The sequence below is a fragment of the Lissotriton vulgaris genome, chromosome 4_1, assembly GCF_964263255.1.
Source record: "Lissotriton vulgaris chromosome 4_1, aLisVul1.2, whole genome shotgun sequence".
NCBI lineage: Eukaryota > Metazoa > Chordata > Amphibia > Caudata > Salamandridae > Lissotriton > Lissotriton vulgaris.
The window spans coordinates 1,261,763,472-1,261,781,716 of record NC_141691.1 but is presented as its reverse complement, the minus strand read 5'-3'; the positions used below and the strand labels follow the sequence as shown (position 1 = coordinate 1,261,781,716).

Genomic DNA, 18,245 nt, shown 5'->3' with positions numbered 1-18,245 from the left:
CTGACATACTTGTGATGAAAGGTGTGCATGAGAAGTTGGAAAATAGGTGTTTTTAAGAGCTAACGCCGTCATGACGTTTCCCTGATGGAGCAGTTGGATGACATCCAGGAGGGTTGTCCAATGAAAATGATCTGACAGTATGTACAGATTGAGAAGCCTCAGGTCTAAGATGGGTGGGAGAAAGACACACTTTTTTGGAATGAGGGAGTAAGTGAACATTTGCAATTCTACCATACCTCTCAATCTCCTCCAAAGGTTGGCACTGCTTGCATTGTGCACTTTTGGAGGAGCACGCTGATATCCTCTTGGAACAGAGTGAGGTGGTCTTAACTGAGGGTGTGTCAGGGTGGTGCTATGCTGAGCGGGGTGGTGTGGAATTCTAAGCAGTGGCTCTGAATGAACCACTGTTAATACCCACTGATCTGAGGTGATTTTTTCTCAGCAAGAGTAGAAAAGCCTTAACCTCCTCCAAAAGAAGTTATGTTATTGGATGGGAGAGTGGGCGAGTCAATGCTTGGGAGAGGAGGCTCCTCTGCCTGATCTGCCTCTGCCGTCATGTTGTTACCCCCTAAAATATCCCCTTCCTACTTGGGACTTGTGAAAGGCTGATAGGATTGCTGCAAGTCTGGTGGAGTGGCCTTTGTCCCATCCTTGACTGCTGACTGCGAAAGGAGAGTAGCAAACTGAAGGGTGCCCATGGACTTTGGGATTTCAGTGTGCTTCTTGATTTTCTCATCCATTTTGGGACCAAAGAGATGCTTCCTTCAAACGAGATGTTTAGACGGTGTTAATGGGTCTCCAGTTTAAACCCTGAGATGCGAAGCCATGCATAGCAGCGGAGCAGGATGCTGGTGTTGACACTACGAGAAGCAGTATCCACTGCATCGAATGCCCAATGAATGTACAAGTTGCAAATATCTTTCCTATTGTGACTAGCTCCACACCTCTCTCCCGTACGTCATAGGGAGGTGATGTACCAGGGCCTCCATCTCCTCCCAGTGGTACTTATCTCAAAAGCAACCCCACCAAATTGGTGGTTCAACACTAGGAGGTTGTGCCAACTGCTACACAGTTGCCAGTGGTGTTCAGACCCTTATTTCCCTTATCTTAAAGGGGGCATCCCCTATTGCTTGCGGGGAGGCCCACTTCATTGTAGTATGAACCATTAAAGAGACGGGGGGACTTGCCTCTGATGTAAAGTTCATTAGGAGAGGCCTTAAACTTTTTGGTTTCCACTAAAAAGTCGTCCTCATCCTGTAGGACATGCATGTCAACTTTATGTAGCCGGACAACCCTCTGAATGACTGCATGATATGCAGTGGTGTCATTGGGGGGAGAATATTTGGCTTGATAAGGCTTGAGGTCAGAATCTTCTGCCAGGTCCACGCTATAGTTGCCCAGAATGTATCCCTGTATCCTATCCCAGGGGCTGGTCATAAGGGTCTCTCTCCCTATAGAGCTACTTTAGTCAAAGAAGGACTCAACTACCCCTTAAGGAGATTCTGAAGGAGGTATAGCAGGTGATGAATATGGCTAGGGTGGAAGTGGTGAAGAAGAGCAGGACGTGGCGTTTGAGTGACTAGGTGTATAAGTCTGTGGAGAAGAGCTTGAAGCTGTGTCTTTATGTCTCAGTGAAAGGGCATTTGGGTGGGTGGGGCTTAGCTCCATGGCTTGGCACCAGGGTGGTATTCTTGGTGTCTTGTTTATGCATGACAATATTGGTGTCAACGCGCACCCTCCTGATCTTCTTCCTCAAGGTGCCTGGCCAAGGATGCTGGAGGGGCCTCCCTCCTCTTTTTCGATGCCAAGCGGGTGCTGTTTGCCCAAAATGTTAGATCTCTCAGAGGATGATTGTTACTTCATCTTCATGTGTGCCCAACGCATTTCTCTTTAGTACCTCAAAGTTATTTTGCAGCAAAAAGCAAGGCAGAAGACACAGAATGACTTAATATGGTCGGGGAGAGGCAGAGGCTGCATACTTTGTGTCATCTGCTCTTGGACAGTTGACATTGCACTTTGGGAAAATTGGTAGGGTGTTAATTTCAGCACCACCTCCTATCTTCATTGTCTGAGGTAAGCTGCCAGAGATTGAAGAGGAGTTGACCAAGTCGTGAAACAGGGCTTCATCTATCTCGGCATTGAGGCAATTGGTTACAGTCAGTTAGGTCTGAGAAAGCCAGCAAAACTGTGTCGATCTTGGAGCCAAGGATAAACATGTCTGAAATCAATTGCAGAAAAAACAATCCAAGCTCAAGACAATGCCCATGAGCATTTTAGACAAGGGCAGGAATCACACAAAGTGACAGGAATAAGCAAAGCATGTGTATCTACAGTCACACATGCTACAAACACGCACACACACATATATACATATACATGTTTATACATATGGTCATAGCCATTTTAACTTATAAAAAATTATATTGGTCAGTGTATGAGATTATGTATTTATAAAATGTGAATATTGTCTTTTCTAGTCTTTCAAACACTGCCTTAACTTTGTTTTAAATCTCTAATCTCTATTTCCTTCCCCTCTGCTTCTTATAACTGAAAAGATAGTACCATACATTTAAAGAGAGAGTTCCTAGGAAACTCGTGATTCGAGTTTAAGTTATAACTTCACTCAGCTTGCTTTTGAAGGATATGTAATTGAACTGTAGCATGTTGAGTGTATGTGAGAAAGCTCACATTTTGCAGTTCAACATAAAGGGTAAGGCTTCTCCTTATTAAACATTGGTACATGTTTAATACCATTTTACCACCCTAGACATCTATAACAGTTCATCAATTAAATCCTGCAGGCTCAATAAAAATGTAAAGTAACTTGTAAAAATGGAAAGATAACCGTTTTCAATATTTGAACCCTAATTTTTAATTTAATGCTTGCACATCCGATTTCCAAAATCTTGCACTTTTCCTTTATCTATTTATTTGAGCTTTAGTTCTGTCTCATACAATGATTCACTGGAATTAACATGTTTGTTTTGCGTTATGAATTCTCAGCTAACATTTATTTGATGAAACTCTAGTATTTTTAATCTGTTTTTACTTTATACACTTCTTTTACCTTTGATACATAATTTTGAGTCTCTTTTTTTAAAGTGCTTTTTTCAGGGAAGAAAGTTCAATTGAGAGGCTTGAAGTCTTGTAAGAGACCTAATATAGTCCACTAAGGAACACTCTACATTTAATAAGGCACTACTCACATCTTCTAGCATAGGTTATACAAATATCAAGCACACATATGTCAAATTATTGACTATTTTTGTGTCTAGTATAAAACATGTTTGTAAATGTGTCTCCTCAATACAATGGTAAAACACATAACTCAGGGTCGCCCTTTTGGTATATACAAGTGCTGGCATGGTATAATTGCTCAACTAACAATGTCAAGAGAGCAGATTAACTTTCCTCTCTGTTGCATAACAACATTTTTGGTAAGATTTGTATGTAGTTAATCCAGTCTGGAGAGAATGCATCTCAGTGCAGTTCATCACAAAACATAAGCAGCATTTCCTGTCATCCTTCAACTATAAGGAATTCCTATTTTCCGGGAAGTTTTTGGAACTGTCTGATTCTGGTTCTGCTCAGCCACTCAGCCAATGAGAGCCCAATGGGAGGGTATATACAAACATGTCAATGTTGTCTGTTCCCCTGCCTTTTATTTAATGTGGACTCTTTATCAACAAATGAGCCTAAAGTGAGACCAATCCCAGACCTTGTCAGTGTACACATTTTCGGGTTATTCGGAATCTGAGGTGGCAGTGTTTCTCTGGGAGGGGGTGCACGTAGATGTTCTATTGGAACCTTTGCAGCTTCGTAAAGATATCTCACTCTCGTTCCTTTTGAACATGAGTGTAAGGCTTTTCCTTGGTGTTTTAGGTGGTCAGAGTTTACTAGGCAATAAATAGCTCATAAGGCTGTTGTTTACTACCATTTGTGTTCCAGGGTACAATACTATTGCCCTCCAACTGGAAATGTCCAAATACTCCCTTTTAGCATTTGCCTCGCTTAGGATAGCGAGGACAGGCAGTCAAGGCTTAATCCAGGAGTAACTCAAACACTCATTTGTTATCCAAAGGAGCCCCACGACTGATCAGAACAGATACCCACATATAATCCTTTGTACACTCTCTCTCTCCTGTACACGCATGCAAAGACATCCTTCATTCAAGTCCAACACACGATGAAGGTCAAGGTCCCCAAATATGGGCGACTTAATAGACCTTTTAAAGAGAGTCTAAATGGAATTCTGCTGCAGTGGCACAGGTAAAAAGGTGTGTCTCCCTGACCGGAAAACACACTTTTGTCAATGTTAGTCTCCACATATCCATGGTCGAGAGGACTGTAGGCATTTTCCAAAAAGGGGATAAACTTTGGGTGTTCCAATGACAGCACAGCCCAGCTCTGATATCTCTAATCAGTTTAGAAGAAAGTACTGCAATGGGTTTTCAGGACTGTAGCGTTCACTGGGAAAACACAAACTGGACTGTACAGATAATGCACAAGGATAGGTTAGCACAGCTTCACAAAGCTACGCAGAGGGCATATCTTCCAAAAAGTAATTGATGAGTCAGTGTGAGACCTAACAGCTACAAGTATAGCACGTTCATAAGGAGTGCCTGGTTACTAAAAAGGCTGGTTACCAAATAACAATGCTTTGGGAACCGGAAGCAACATATTTCCACTTGTTTAAATGATGCTAAATGCACAGAGGAGATAGCATGCCACTACTATACAAATTAGTTATTTACTTAATAAAAGCGCACAAATAAGGTATGTATATTTTGCTATTATACCTCAGATAACTCAATTTCATATGGGATTATATAATACAACTAAGAAGAAACCATGGATTGACCATTATGACTGATCACACTGTGTCCCAATGGAAAGAAACATCAGAAACAAGACAAGGGTTTTATACAACAAAAATGCCTGTCTATTTTTTTATATCTTTTTTGCTTTTGAAATTTGTAGCTTGACAAACAACACACCATCGGTAAGGCTCTTTCTGGTAGAGACTCTATTTGGCTGCACATTCCTCACCTTTTGAATATTCCTCAGGTATCAGGTGGATCCAGAAGTTTTTTGGTAGTATCTGAGTGCACCGAAAGGTGGCACCTTGCGGCTCCTCACTGACGCCATTCTGCTAAGGATGTGCAGGGCCTATAAAGGCACCACTCCTGTGTACTGACTTCAGTTGCTTTCCAGACTGTCTGTGACTCCAGATGTGGAGCCCCAAAAGGAAATCGTAGATTAAAGTGCAGATTCCGATAATTTTGATCTTATTAATCAATAGAGTCCAACCACAGAAAGGGGAAGATGGCTGGGTCAGTGAGGAATCTGTGGCTAAGTAGAGTCTTGACCAGAAAGAGCATTACCGAAGGTAAGTAACCTGTTCTTCTAATAGAGACTTTTAGTCACAGATCCCTCACCTTTTAAATAGATACCAAAGTATTAACTAAGAGATGTGGGATGTGGTTGGACTCAAACCAGAAAGTCTTGCAGCACTGAGCAGGACTTGGCTTTCCAGACAATAGTGCCTTGTGAACGTATGGAAGGATACCCATGCAGCTGCCTAGCAGATGTCTAGGACAGGGAGTCCACATACTAATGAGGTGGCAGGAGCTTCAGACCAGGTAGAATGGGCTCACAGACCTTTTGGGGGCTGCTTCTCCTTCAAAGCGTAGCTGATCTTAATGCAAGGCACAATCCTGCGTGAGAAGGTATGCTTCTGCACAGCATTACCTTTCTTCACCCTGTGACCACACAAAGAGCTAATTGTCCACCCGGTAGTCTTTGGTATGATCAATGTAGAAGCTGAGCGCTCTTTTAGGGTCTATGAAATGAAGTATCTTCTCCTCGTTAGAGGGGTTAGGTGGAGCTTTGAACACCAGGATGGTGATGGATTGACCAATGTGGACTGGCATCACAACTTTCGAGAGAAAAGGTGCCCTAGTTTGGAAAAGCAGCTCATCAGGGAAAAAGATGGCGTATGGTGGATGAACACACAGGGGCCTATGATCTCGGTCGAAAAGCGTCCAAGTTTAGGTCGGTGGCTTTCCGACTGAGATCGGCGGATTCAATTCAGACTTGCTGATTACAATACAGCCGGTCACAATTGAAACCAACCGGTCATTCCAGCTGGATTCCGACGGGCTCAAGGAGCTCGTTGGCCAGTCGGAAGCCGGCTGCAATCTATATGGACAGCGTTTCACGCCGTCCGGATTAAAATGCACGGTTTCTGACAGGCTTTCCATGCCGGGCTTTCTGACGTGGAAAGCCTGTCGAAAGTGTGTTTGGGGGCCCCTAGCAGGGCCCTCTTCTGTTTGAGCCCTTTCAGTTGGTGGCAGTAGGGGCACCTATGGTTCCCCCTTGTTGATCACTGTACCTTGTGGCAGGCCCCTTGAGGTGCCTGCCACGGGGTGCAGGGATTAACACATTCTCCCATTTCTCTATAGGAGCTTGTGTAATAGCCAGTTTACAGCGGTAACACAGGTTCCCATAGAGAAATGGGAGTATGCGACCCCACTGGAGGTCAGTCGGTCCAGAGACTGCAACGTGTGGGGCAGACATTGTAATCGAGCCCACAGAATCTAAAGCTCACACACATGCCGAATGGAGGTGATGCAGCCAGTTTTGATGGTGAAAAGCTCTAAGAGACAGCTGTAAGGCATCTCAAATGAAGCGCACATCAGGTATGTAAGGACGAGGTTGAGGTCCCATTGAGGCATCAGGAATGGACAAGTGGAAAACATATTTTGCTGCCTTTTCAAGAAATGCATCACAACTGGTGATTTAAACAAAGAGGGCTGTTAAGGCAACCGTAAGAAGGCCAAGATGGCTGAAAGATAACCCTTAACTGTGTCCAGAGCACTGACAGGTTGTCCAGGAGAGGGGCAATCTGGTGAGTGCTGCATCAAATCACAGATTTGTCCCAATGACAGTCATATATGTTTTTTTGTGACAGACGCCTGGTTGCCAGGATGACAACAACTACCTCCCAAAGAAGGTCGAAGGTGTTCTTCATGCATTAAGGTGGATGTTGGTGAGGCCCGGGTGGAGAATCTAGTCCTCCTGCTGCAAAAGCAGATCCTCCCAGAAGGGCAATTTGATTGGAGGACAGATGCTAAAGCCTGGAGGTCTGGATACCATTCTCTCTGCACCCAGTCTGGAGTAACTAGGATGACTTGGGCCAGGTCTGTCATGGTCTTCTGATGTAGTGTTATCTGTGAGTATCTGCACCAGCATCCCCTTGATGGATGGCAGAAAGGCTTTCAGCACCAAACGGACAGCCCAAATCAATCTCCAGAAGGTTAATATGGAGCTGGCACTCTAGAGGCCTCTGATCTTCACCTCTCCACAATGGCTGCCCCAACCCAAAAGCGATGCATCAGTTACCACTGTCAGTTCTGGGTGGGGAAGGGAGAAGGGACTGCTGCAGGTGCAATTGTGGTCCAGTAGCCACCACTGCAGACCTTTCACAGTCTCCTCAGAGACAGGGATGTGATTGGAGAGTTCCCCTTGATGTTGGGCCCACTGCAACTAAAAATCCCACTGCTGACCCCACATATGCCACCTGATGTGCTTGACGAGCAGGATGCAGAAGGCAATCTATTCCAGCAGCTTCAGAGTCGGCCTCACTGAAATCCAGGACTGAGGCTGAAAGATAGGGATCATAGCCTGAATTTCCTGGACTCTCTTCCACTGAGCGAAGGTATGAAACCAATCCATGCCCAAAATGGCTCAAATGAAAGGGAGCATCTGAGAAGGAATCAGGTGTGACTACAGCACATTGATGGTGAACCACAATGAAGACAGGCGGTTCGCCATAGTCTGAACATGGTTAATGACTACCTCGGGTGAGCCCGCCTTCAGCAGCCAGTTATCGATGTAGGAAAAGACTGGCTTCCCTGCCCTCCAAAGATTTTACCCGAGGGGCGCTCGTCAGTTCAAAGGGAAGCACAGCGAACTGAAAATGCCTCTCCTCCACCACGAACAGCAGGGAGCGCCAATGGGACGGCAGGATGAGGATATGGAACTAATAGTTTCTTACCTGTCGGTGTAGTTTTGCAGCTTGAAGATCTTTCTGGATTCACTATGCTGTGCATATTCCACAATCTGGTGGTTGGGTCCGGAATCGTAGTCTTTTCTCTCTTTTTTTTCGTAGCCCAGGTTGGCGTCGACGTCCCACCATTTGGTGTACCTTCGGTGACGTCGGCATGCTTCCGGCGGATTCTCCCACCCTTGGGTATCATCTTCGGATTCTTTTTTCTGTCTCTTTTTTCTTTTCTGTGCTTGTAGTGAATCCATGGCTATGTTTGTTAATCCTTTTTTCAACGTAATTCTTTTCACGTATCTTGTAAGCTTCAACTTGCTTTCTTTTCTATGTGTTTCCACCTTCTTCCCCAGCCTCATCTTTCTGGCGGAGGCGGGTGGGTTCGCTAGTGAATCCAGAAAGATCTTCAAGCTGCAAAACTACACCGACAGGTAAGAAACTATTCGTTTTGCAGCGTGAATCTTTCTGGATTCACTATGCTGTGCATAGATTTTGTAGCGGTTTTGTTACTTTTGTGGCGGCTGGGTGGAAGATGAGCGTTGGTTGTTGAATATATGTTGAAGCACTCTTTGTCCTACTTCTGCTTCCTTGTTCATCTGTACATCCACGCAATAGTGCCTAGTGAAGGTGTGCACTGAAGCCCATGTTGCCGCCAGGCATATGTCCTGAATTGGTGTGTTGGCAAGAAAAGCAATTGTTGCTCCTTTCTTCCTGGTCGAGTGGGCCTGTGCCCCTCCTATTAGCTCCTGCCCCGCTTGCTTGTGGCAGAATTGTATCGTTTGTGCGATCCATTGAGCTATGGTGTTCTTAGTCACTGGTCTACCCATGTAACTGTTTGCGGAGGATACGAAGAACTTTTTTGTCTTCCTGTGTTCCTTCGTCTTTTCAATGTAGTGCATCACTGCCCTTCTTGCGCCTAGAGTGTGGAGCGCCCTCTCAGCGCTTGTCGTGAAGTTCTGGAAGAAGCTAGGAATCTGAATACTCTGATTCATGTGGAACCTTGACACCACCTTTGGCATGCAGTGCGGGTCTGTGCTCATCACGACCCTGTCACTGTGTATCTGGATGTAGGGTTCCTGCAGTGTTAGTGCCTGTAGTTCGCTCACCCTACGTAGCGAGGTGATTGCTACCAGAAAGGCCACTTTCATTGTCAGCATTTTCAGTGATGCCTTGTGGATGGGTTCAAAAGGTGCTTTCATGAGGTCTGTCAGTACCACATTCAGGTTCCAAGCCGGCAGCGGCATCCTTTTTTGTGGCACTATTCTCTTAACACCTTCCAGGAATCATTTTACTACTTGAGATGTAAAGAAGCTTCTCCCTGTTACTCCTCTTGTGTATGCCACAATCGCTGCCAGGTGTACCCTCAGTGAGGATGAGCTTAGCTTGGCTGTTATTAGGTGCGTGAGGTATCTTAGCCCCGTTGATTCCTTGGTCAGCTTTCTCTGGAGTTTTTTCTTGCAGCACCATTGAGTGAATCTTTTCCATTTTTCCCCATAGTACTTGCGTGTGCTGGGCCTCCTTGCCTCTGGCAGCACCCGTAGTGTGCTCTCTGGTAGTTTCAGATGTGCGAACTCTAAGTCCTCAGGAGCCAAGCTGATAGGCTGAGGCCCTCCGAATCTGGGTGTAGAACTTCTCCCTTTTCCATGGAGAGTAGGTCTTTTCTTTTTGGGAACTTGTGGGGTGGACCCTGTGCCATCTCCATTATCTGCGAGTACCAGGTCTGCCTGGCCCATTGTGGTGCCACCAGGATTAGCGTCATGTTGCTCGTCATGCATTTATTGAGAACCCTGGGAATCAGTGGTATCAGGGGAAAAGCGTAGGCAAATGTTTTTGACCAGCTTATCCATAGGGCATTCCCTTTGGATAGTGCCTCTGGTTGTCTGGATGCAAAGTACTGGCATTTTGCATTCTGTTGTGTTGCAAACAGGTCTATTGTCGGAGTGCCCCACCTCCTGAATAGTCTCTCTGTTTCCTGTATGTTGAGTTCCCACTCGTGGGATGCTGAAGTTTGCCTGCTGAGCCAATCTGCCTCTACATTGTCCTTCCCAGGCAGGTGTATGGCTAGCAGGTCTATTTTGAGTGGTATTGCTCATCTCCAGATCTCCTGTGCCAAGCTGGACAGAGGGAATGATTGTGTTCCCTCCTGCTTGTTGATGTAAAACATCGTTGTGGTGTTGTCTGTCTATATCAGCACCTTCTGGTTGTACAGATGTTTTTGAAAGGCCTCGAGGGCAAGAAACACTGTTTTTCAGATCTAGGCAATTGATGTGTTTGACCGCATCCCCTGGGCTCCATAGGCCCCTCACTCTGAGATGGTTCATGTGCCCTTCTGGGATGCGTCTATGGTGATGGTCACATTTGGGTCCAGTGGTGTTAGAGGCTTCCCTATTGTTATCCTTTCTTTGGTCCACCACTTTATTTCTTCCTGCACTTTGTGCGTTACAACCACTAGATCCTCCAACCTTCCTGTAGCTTGTGACCATTGCTGTTGCAGCCACTCTTGGAGTGGTCTCATCTGCAGGCGTACATTGGGGACCAGGTGTATGCATGACGCCATCATTCCCAAGATCTTGCTCACTGTCCTCACTGTCAGAGCTTGCCCCTTCTGGTAGTGACGTTTCTCCCTCAGTAGGCTGAGTGTCCTCTTCTCGCTGGGTAACACCCTGCATTGGACGGTGTTGATTTGAGCTCCCAGGACGATCTCCACCTGCTCCGGTTCCATCAAGCATTTTCCCCAGTGTATGGAGAATCCCAGGCTTGCTAGCGTTCTTGTGACCTGTTCTGCATGATCTTTGCATGTCCTGTTAGAGCTTGCCTGTACGAGCCAGTCGTTGAGGTAGGGGTACACGTGAATCCCCTCTCTTCGCAGATGTGCGGCCACTGCTGCGAGGCATTTGGTGAATACCCTTGGTGCGGACTTTACACCGAATGCCAGGGTTGTGAATTGGTAGTGATCCTTGTTCACTGTGAATCTTAGCATGTGCTTGTGCTGCCTGTTCATGGGGATGTGCAGGTACGCATCTTTGAGGTCTATGATGGACAAGAAGTCCCCGGCCTTTATCTGTGGGATGTATTCTTGTAGGGACGTCATCTTGAATTTTTGAGTCTTTACATTTTTGTTTAGGAACCGTAGATCCAGGATGGGTCTTAGGCTTTCGTCCACTTTTGGTACCAGGAAGTAGTTTGAGTACACTCCCCTGTTCCGTTCTTTGAATGGGACCGGTTTGATGGCCTCTTTGAGGAGGAGTTCTTGAGCTTCCTCTTGGAGCAATTGCAGCTCCCTTCCCGAGTGCTCTCTTTTCTTTGGCTTTCTGTTTGGTGGTCTCTTTTCCAACTCTATGCAGTATCCGAACTGTATGATGTTGAGTATCCACTTGTCTTTGGTTATTTTTCTCCACTCTCGGAGGAAAAATCTCAGCCTGCCTCCTACTGGTGTTACATGTTCTTTTTTGTTTTGTACGTGTAGCCCTCTCCTCTTTGCTTTTCCGTGCTCTTCCCTCGGAAGGTTTGAGTGGGTGAGCTAGCCTCTGTTTTTCCCGAATCCTCAGCGTCTTCGGCGTGAAGACTGAGCAGGCGTTGAAGTCCTTGCTCCTGTGGTCGATAGGCAGACAGGGGTTGCAGACCGGGTGCTGGTCTCTCTGTGCGTACTTGTGGTGGCAATTACAGCAGAATTTAAATGGTGTATAGTCCATTACTGCGCTCAGGGGGCCCCCTGTGTGTGCATTCTCCGTCGGACGTCGAAGATCTCGAAGTTCCTCTCCTTCTTCGTCGTCCCGGCTCTGATGATCTTCTTCTCCTGGTCTTCTTTAGTTTTTTCCTGAAGAAATCCGCTTATTTTTCTCCTTTGCTCCTGCAAAACTTCTGGAGCTTCACGCGACGATCCAGACCCAACGGTGGAAAAAAGAATCTGAAGATGGCACTCAAGGGTGGGAGTTTCCGCCGGAAGCATGCCGACGTCACCGAAGGTAAACCAAATGGTGGGACGTCGACGCCCACCTGGGCTTCGAATAAAAAAAAAGAGAAAAAAGACTACGATTCCGGACCCAACCACCAGATTGCGGAATATGCACAGCATAGTGAATCCAGAAAGATTCACGCTGCAAAACTGGATGTCCTGCAGGTCAATCACTACCATCCAGTCTCGAGGGTCAAGGGCAGAAAAGACCTGTGCAAGGGTGAGCATTTTTTACTTTTCCTTGCAGAGGAAGAAATTGATAGGGCACAGATCCCTTAAAGGCTGAGGACCTCCACCCTTCTTGGGCTCCAGAAATAAAGAATGAGACCTACTTCTGACACTGGCACCCCTCAGTATCCCATTTGATCAAAAGAGCTTACTTCTCCTGCAGCTAAATGGAGAGAAGGTCCTCTGTCATTCATTGGGAAGATGGTAAAAGGTGCAGTGGGAAGAAAATAAGGGTAAAGCATAGCTTCGGAACAGTTTAGGGGACCCATCTGTCCAATGTGATTGCCTGCTAGCCTGGATAGAGTCTGTGCAGTCTGCTTTCCACTGGTTGACTTTCACCCTTTAAGGTTACAATAAAAGAGCTAAGCAGGAGGGGCTGTGGTCGTGAGGGGTGGGTGACTCACTGTGCAGCATGCTGAACTTTGCTGCAGGGGCAGTGGGCACCATGGCCTCTCAGGTAAAACTGCTGGGTTCCCTGCAGAGGTTGGATAGGCTGGCAGTAGGGAGCCACAAAAGGAATGTTGGAAGTTCAGCTGACAAGGGTGGGTGGAAAGGCACAGAGAGCGAGCAAAAGGTCTACTCTCTTTAAATCATTTAAGGGCCAAGTCAGCCTTGTCCCCTAACAAGCAAGACCCATTGAAGGGCATGCCCATTAGAAAGGACTGGACTTTGCCCAGGAACCCAGTAGAATGTAGCCACCCACAGCTGTGAAAGGCAAAACTAGCGCCTATGCCCACCATAATGAGTGAGTGGTGTCCAATCCACAATGAATTGTGTACTTTGCCGCATCACGACCATTGTGAATTGCCTTGTGGAACACCAGGAGGACTTGTGCCACTGAGCGCCAGAGGGCATGAAAATAACTGCCAAGTAATAAGGAGGTGTTGATGGAGCCAAACTAGTGGAGGTGAACAAGTGATTTCCAAAAGTCTCCCGTCTCTCAGCTTCCTGTCAGGAGGAGTGGTAGGTAAATTGTTAGGATTGGTCCAGCTAGTGGAAGCTTGAACCACAAGACTCTCTGGAGAAGGGTGCTGAGAGAGAAAGGCAGGATCGCCTGGGGATGGTCGATGGTACCTGGCAATTTGCCTGTTAACTAGGGGGCTGGTACATGGTTTAGCCCATACCCCCAGAAGGGTATCTGGCAAGGCCTCAATGAATGGTAGCAGAGGCTCGGAAGCATTCTGGTCAGGCTTCAGGACTTTGGTCAGGACGTTCATTTTGACCTTCATAGTGGGGGGATGAAAATCGTGGACTTCAGCTGCCCTACATATGACTATGGCATAGAAGGCAGATTCTTTGGTGGCTGTGCCAGGATGGGAGATAAGGGCATCCTCTGTGGAGGTTAATAGCCCACTAGCATGTTGTTAGTCCTCATACCAATTGGCATTGGCATAGAGTTGTGTGCCGGCAGTTATGGTGGCAGCAGGGAATGTCGGCAGCCCAGAGTTCTGCGCAGGTCTAGAAGAAACACATGGCCCTCCCGTGACCTCACCAAGATTCCTGTGACCCTTGTCTTCTCTTGAGTGCCCCAGCCAAGGATGTGAAGAGCTGCGTCTAGTGGAAGTACCCATTCTTGCTGGTGATCCCCACAAGAAATGTTTCAACTGCTAAACAAGACAATAGCTCCTTTGCACCAAGCCTGATTAAGGAATCTCCAGCTCGGAACCAGGGCAGCCCTCACCATTCCACTATTCCATGGAGGTTAAGCGAACTTATCACCCTAATCAGGATCACTGTCAGAGGCTGCGCCAAGAAGAAAATGTAAAGAGTGTTACCTGCTTAATAATGATATGAGAGAAAAACCTCTGTCGGATTTGGTTGAGACATTGGCTGAATTTGGTCCGGCGTTGAGTCAGTGTTGGAAAGGACAATCAGGGCCACCTCTTCAGACAGTGAAGTTGGCATTGCGTCAATGGGCCTGGATTGGGTGACAGCACCGAGGATGGCGTTGGTATTGGAGTTGAGAGTAGAATGTGCACAGAGGAGTCCGCTGGCGCTTTTGGCGAACCTCCTAGTGGTAATCCAGAGGTGGTAGGTTTCTCATCTCTATCGGGGCCCACAGTGTGCCAAAGTGTGTCAGTAAAAAATCCAAGAGGTGCGGCCTAGCTGAAGGCCCCAGATACTTGGTCTGTGCCAGAAGAAGCTTTGGAAGTGGCTTCAAAGTCAGCCAACTTAGGCAGAAGGAACAGGGCAGTTAACTGCACCCACATGTATTGTCAGTGGAGTGGGAATGGTGAAAAGGAGTGGAACTCTGCTTCAATTTCTTATGCTTTTCATGCTTAACTGAGGATTTGGAGTGTGACAAAGTCTGGCCTTTTAGAGCGGATCCTTCAACTCCAGGAATAGGAGCAGGATGAGGAACAGGCTTTCAACTTGGAGCAAGATTTGGTGCGGCTCCGGCACTACATCTTCTTGTGGTTGGCTACGTAAAGTTTGCTTTGCTTTTCCTAATAGCCTTCAGGTTTGGCACTTAGGGCCAGATGTAGGTGGCCATTTACCGGCCTGTAACGGCCGATTTCGGACGTTACCGACCGGTAAATGGGTTTTTGGGATGTAGGGGGACAATTTTACCGATTCAGTAAATTTACCGAATCGGTAAATTTACCGAATCGGTAAAATACTGAATGGGTATTTTTACCGATTCGGTAACTCCTAGATGTAGGTGGGACTCTTCTGAGTCCCAAAGGCCTTTCAGATTCAGTATTTTACCACCCAATCCAATTGGGTGGTAAAATACCGAATCCAGGTGTGCATGCACATGTGTGCATGCACACCTATGCCATGTGACAGACAGACATGCCCTTAGGGCATGTCTGTGTGCCACATGGCACACATGCCTGTATTTGGGGTGCTAGAGGGTGTCAAAGTGACACCCCCTGCACCCTTGCTGGAATCGGTATTAACCGATTCTGTAAATACCGATTCGGTAATGCCCATTGATTCCTATGGGCTTCAATGCCCATAGGAATCAATGGGCATTACGGAATCAGTATTTACAGAATCGGTAAATACCGAATCTGAACGATTCGGTATTTACCGATTCTGCAATACCTACACCCCCCCCCCCTCTATTTTACCACTTCTTAAGTATCGAATCGGTAAAATTCGGTATTTAAGAAGTGGTAAAATAAAATTACCTACATCTAGCCCTTTGTCCCTTCAGGTCTTGGAGTCATGACCCAAACCCATAAACCACAGGCACACCTGGTGGGAATCTGTCACAGACAACTATTTGCAACAGTCCTTACAGGGCTAACAACCTATTGTCTTAGGGGATGACATCCCTAACACAATGTAGAACATTTTGAAAATAGCTGACATAAATCAGTCTCTGAGATGAGAGAAGATCAAGATCCACATCTAGTAGCACGAAAAAAAAAGAAACTGAAATCTGTGCAAGAGTGGCACCATTATAGGCCCTCAAGTCGTTTCCGTGGTGGAACGGCGTCAGTGCACAGCTGTATGGCACTTCCTTCCGACACCCTAAGATACTACAGAACAGTTTCCAAATCCAGTCTGGGGAGTATTCAAAACATGAGGAATCTGTGGCTAGAAGTCACTATTAAAATGTTTTAACAAGTAAATCATATCTAACTTCATACCATTTTCAAAATGTATGAATACTCTTGATATCTCTTACTCACTTTGGAACCAGTTGTGGTCTGGAGCGTAGGCATCACCTGTACTTCCCTAAAGGTAGCAGGTTTAATGGGGGTAATGGAGGGCAGAGGTTCAGGCTGAGGTTCCACGTCTTCAGCATGCACAACAGGTCTAGGCCTTTCCGAGAGCAGACAGCTACCCTTGTCCACCTGCTCATATTTCAGTGCAGAGGTGAAGTCTACAATTCTAGATAAAACAGAGTAGAGACTGTTAGACATATTTTCTGTTTTATACATTTTTCTAGAAATTTAGCAAAATGCCAACACGGTTCTAAAAAATCAGGTACGAGTCATGCACAAATACTATTTACAGGTGAAACACAATATTTCGTAATTAGTTAGCTATAATACGTTAAAAAAATCATTGGGTAAAAAGAAATCCAGTTAAAACATTTTGACAGTGTTTATTTCTACTTACTCCATGTTAAAGATCAGGTTCTGGATACAACCATAAAATGACTTATTAGTCTTCAACGCAGGAATACTCTCCCCAGGTGGGATTCCACCGACGTACACATTGGAAACATTTAATGAACTTGCTTCCAGTTGCTGGGCAGTAAATTTCATGTCTGTTGGCTTACTTTCATCCACCTGCACTGTTACGTTCCTGAAAAGTAATACAACTGCATGTAAAATTGTATCTATATTTCAGTTTGATGCTGTGACAAAGAAGGCTCCACACATAAGAAATAATTTGTTTTACTACAGTTCGGCAATTTAATTCTGTGACATTATGGCTCGGCTAGAAATGTGACACTTACTAATGGACGAGCAACACAAAATATTCCACTCTTTATTGAAAAGCTTTTAACTCAACTTTATTGAGGAATATAAACACAGGATTCACGCAGTAAAAAAAGACTCATAAGTAGCTATTAAAACTCAGTGAAGCAGAAAATATTATGTGTTTCCAGTCCACCAATAGAAACTGCTGAGTTAGCATCAACACGGAGGAGTGTGGCTCACTGATTAAAGCGGCAAACCCTGATGCAGAGGTCTGGCCCGGGACCAGGGTTCAATTCCCGACGCCGCAGGGTCCTGAGCCAAAAAATGTGCACGGACTAGATAATTCTCGCCTCGGTGCCTACTCTAATCATGGGGTCCCACACTGCAACTCTGGGCAATAGCTTGCTTAATCTCCACTACGGCGGCCCAACCGCTGTGGGATGCCTGGCTTTCACCTTGGGGATGCCCAGTAAAGGTTATCTCACAGGGAAAAAGCCAGGACGGGTTCCCAAGGCAAGCGCCTTGATGCCTTCGGATGATACGTGTGCTATATAAGTCGCAATACATTACATATAAGTCGCAATACATTACATTAACACAACCTTTACAATGTTGGTGTTAAGGTATACCTCTTGTTGCGGATCACGATGATTGAATGCTGTTGTCCGTCGCTGTAAGCTCCTGTGGACGATTTAAGGACAGTTTTTCTCATACCTGTGCCAGGGTTAATATGCACTTCCAAGTTCCCAGCCACCAACATGATAGAGAAAGATGGCTGTGGAGAGACAATCACAACCTTCCAATTTAATTCCATCTAACATAACACATGATTTCAAAGTTCAGACAATGGTTATATGGCGATGATGGGAACATGCCCTATGTAAAGAAATGTACTAGCACATTGGTGCCTGCTATAAAGAAGTTTGATATTGTCTTAATGATATCTTTAAAAATTAAACAAAAACTTCAAATTATTGCGAGCCAATGTTATATATAGTAAGGCGTTCACCGAAATTCAAATTTAGTACAGGAATCAAATGTTGCTAGGCTTTCAAAAATGTGGCTATCTCTATTCACAGAGCTTGGCAGTTATAAACTAGTTTACGCTAACATATGATGGCATCAAGTTTGTATTTGTAATGTAAATGATTTATTGCAAATCAATAGCTCGTACTTTGCGACATAATTTTTTTAGCTGTACAAACATTCACCATTACCAAGACGTATCATGAATTGCATTAAAGGTTAGCATGCACTGAGCGTTTTTCCTGGTGTAGCACACAGTAATGTTGATGTGAAAAACAAAGATAATCCACTTTAAACTTAGTGCACACCTGTTCCATTTCTATGTTATTATACCAAACAAAACCTGTTGTGAACCCCAGATTTTTCACTTTCTTTTGTTCATTTTTTGAATTTTTTTCTTATATCAGGATTTTTTCTACTTCTAAACTAGCCTGGAAAGGTAGCATAGCATTTACACATTAATTTAAAAAACGATTGGACGAGTGCATATTACAGGTCCATGTATATGAAAAGGTTGCAATAGAGGATACAGAGCAACATGTACATGTGCAATAAAACACATTTTATGGGATGGGAATTAGGTAAAAGG

At 45.4% G+C, this 18,245-nt stretch overlaps 1 protein-coding gene across 1 annotated transcript in view; it reads right to left on the bottom strand.

The window, feature by feature from the left end:
* The window catches only part of LAMA1 (laminin subunit alpha 1), a 533,346-nt gene that overhangs the window by 36,213 nt on the left and 478,888 nt on the right, over positions 1–18,245 (bottom strand). The window contains exons 54-56 of the mRNA XM_086965467.1: positions 17,260–17,405; positions 16,323–16,511; positions 15,890–16,091 (exon numbers count right to left, since the gene is read on the bottom strand). Of these exons, the coding sequence (XP_086821593.1) occupies positions 15,890–16,091; positions 16,323–16,511; positions 17,260–17,405 (537 nt within the window). The remainder of the gene's footprint in view (positions 1–15,889; positions 16,092–16,322; positions 16,512–17,259; positions 17,406–18,245) is intronic.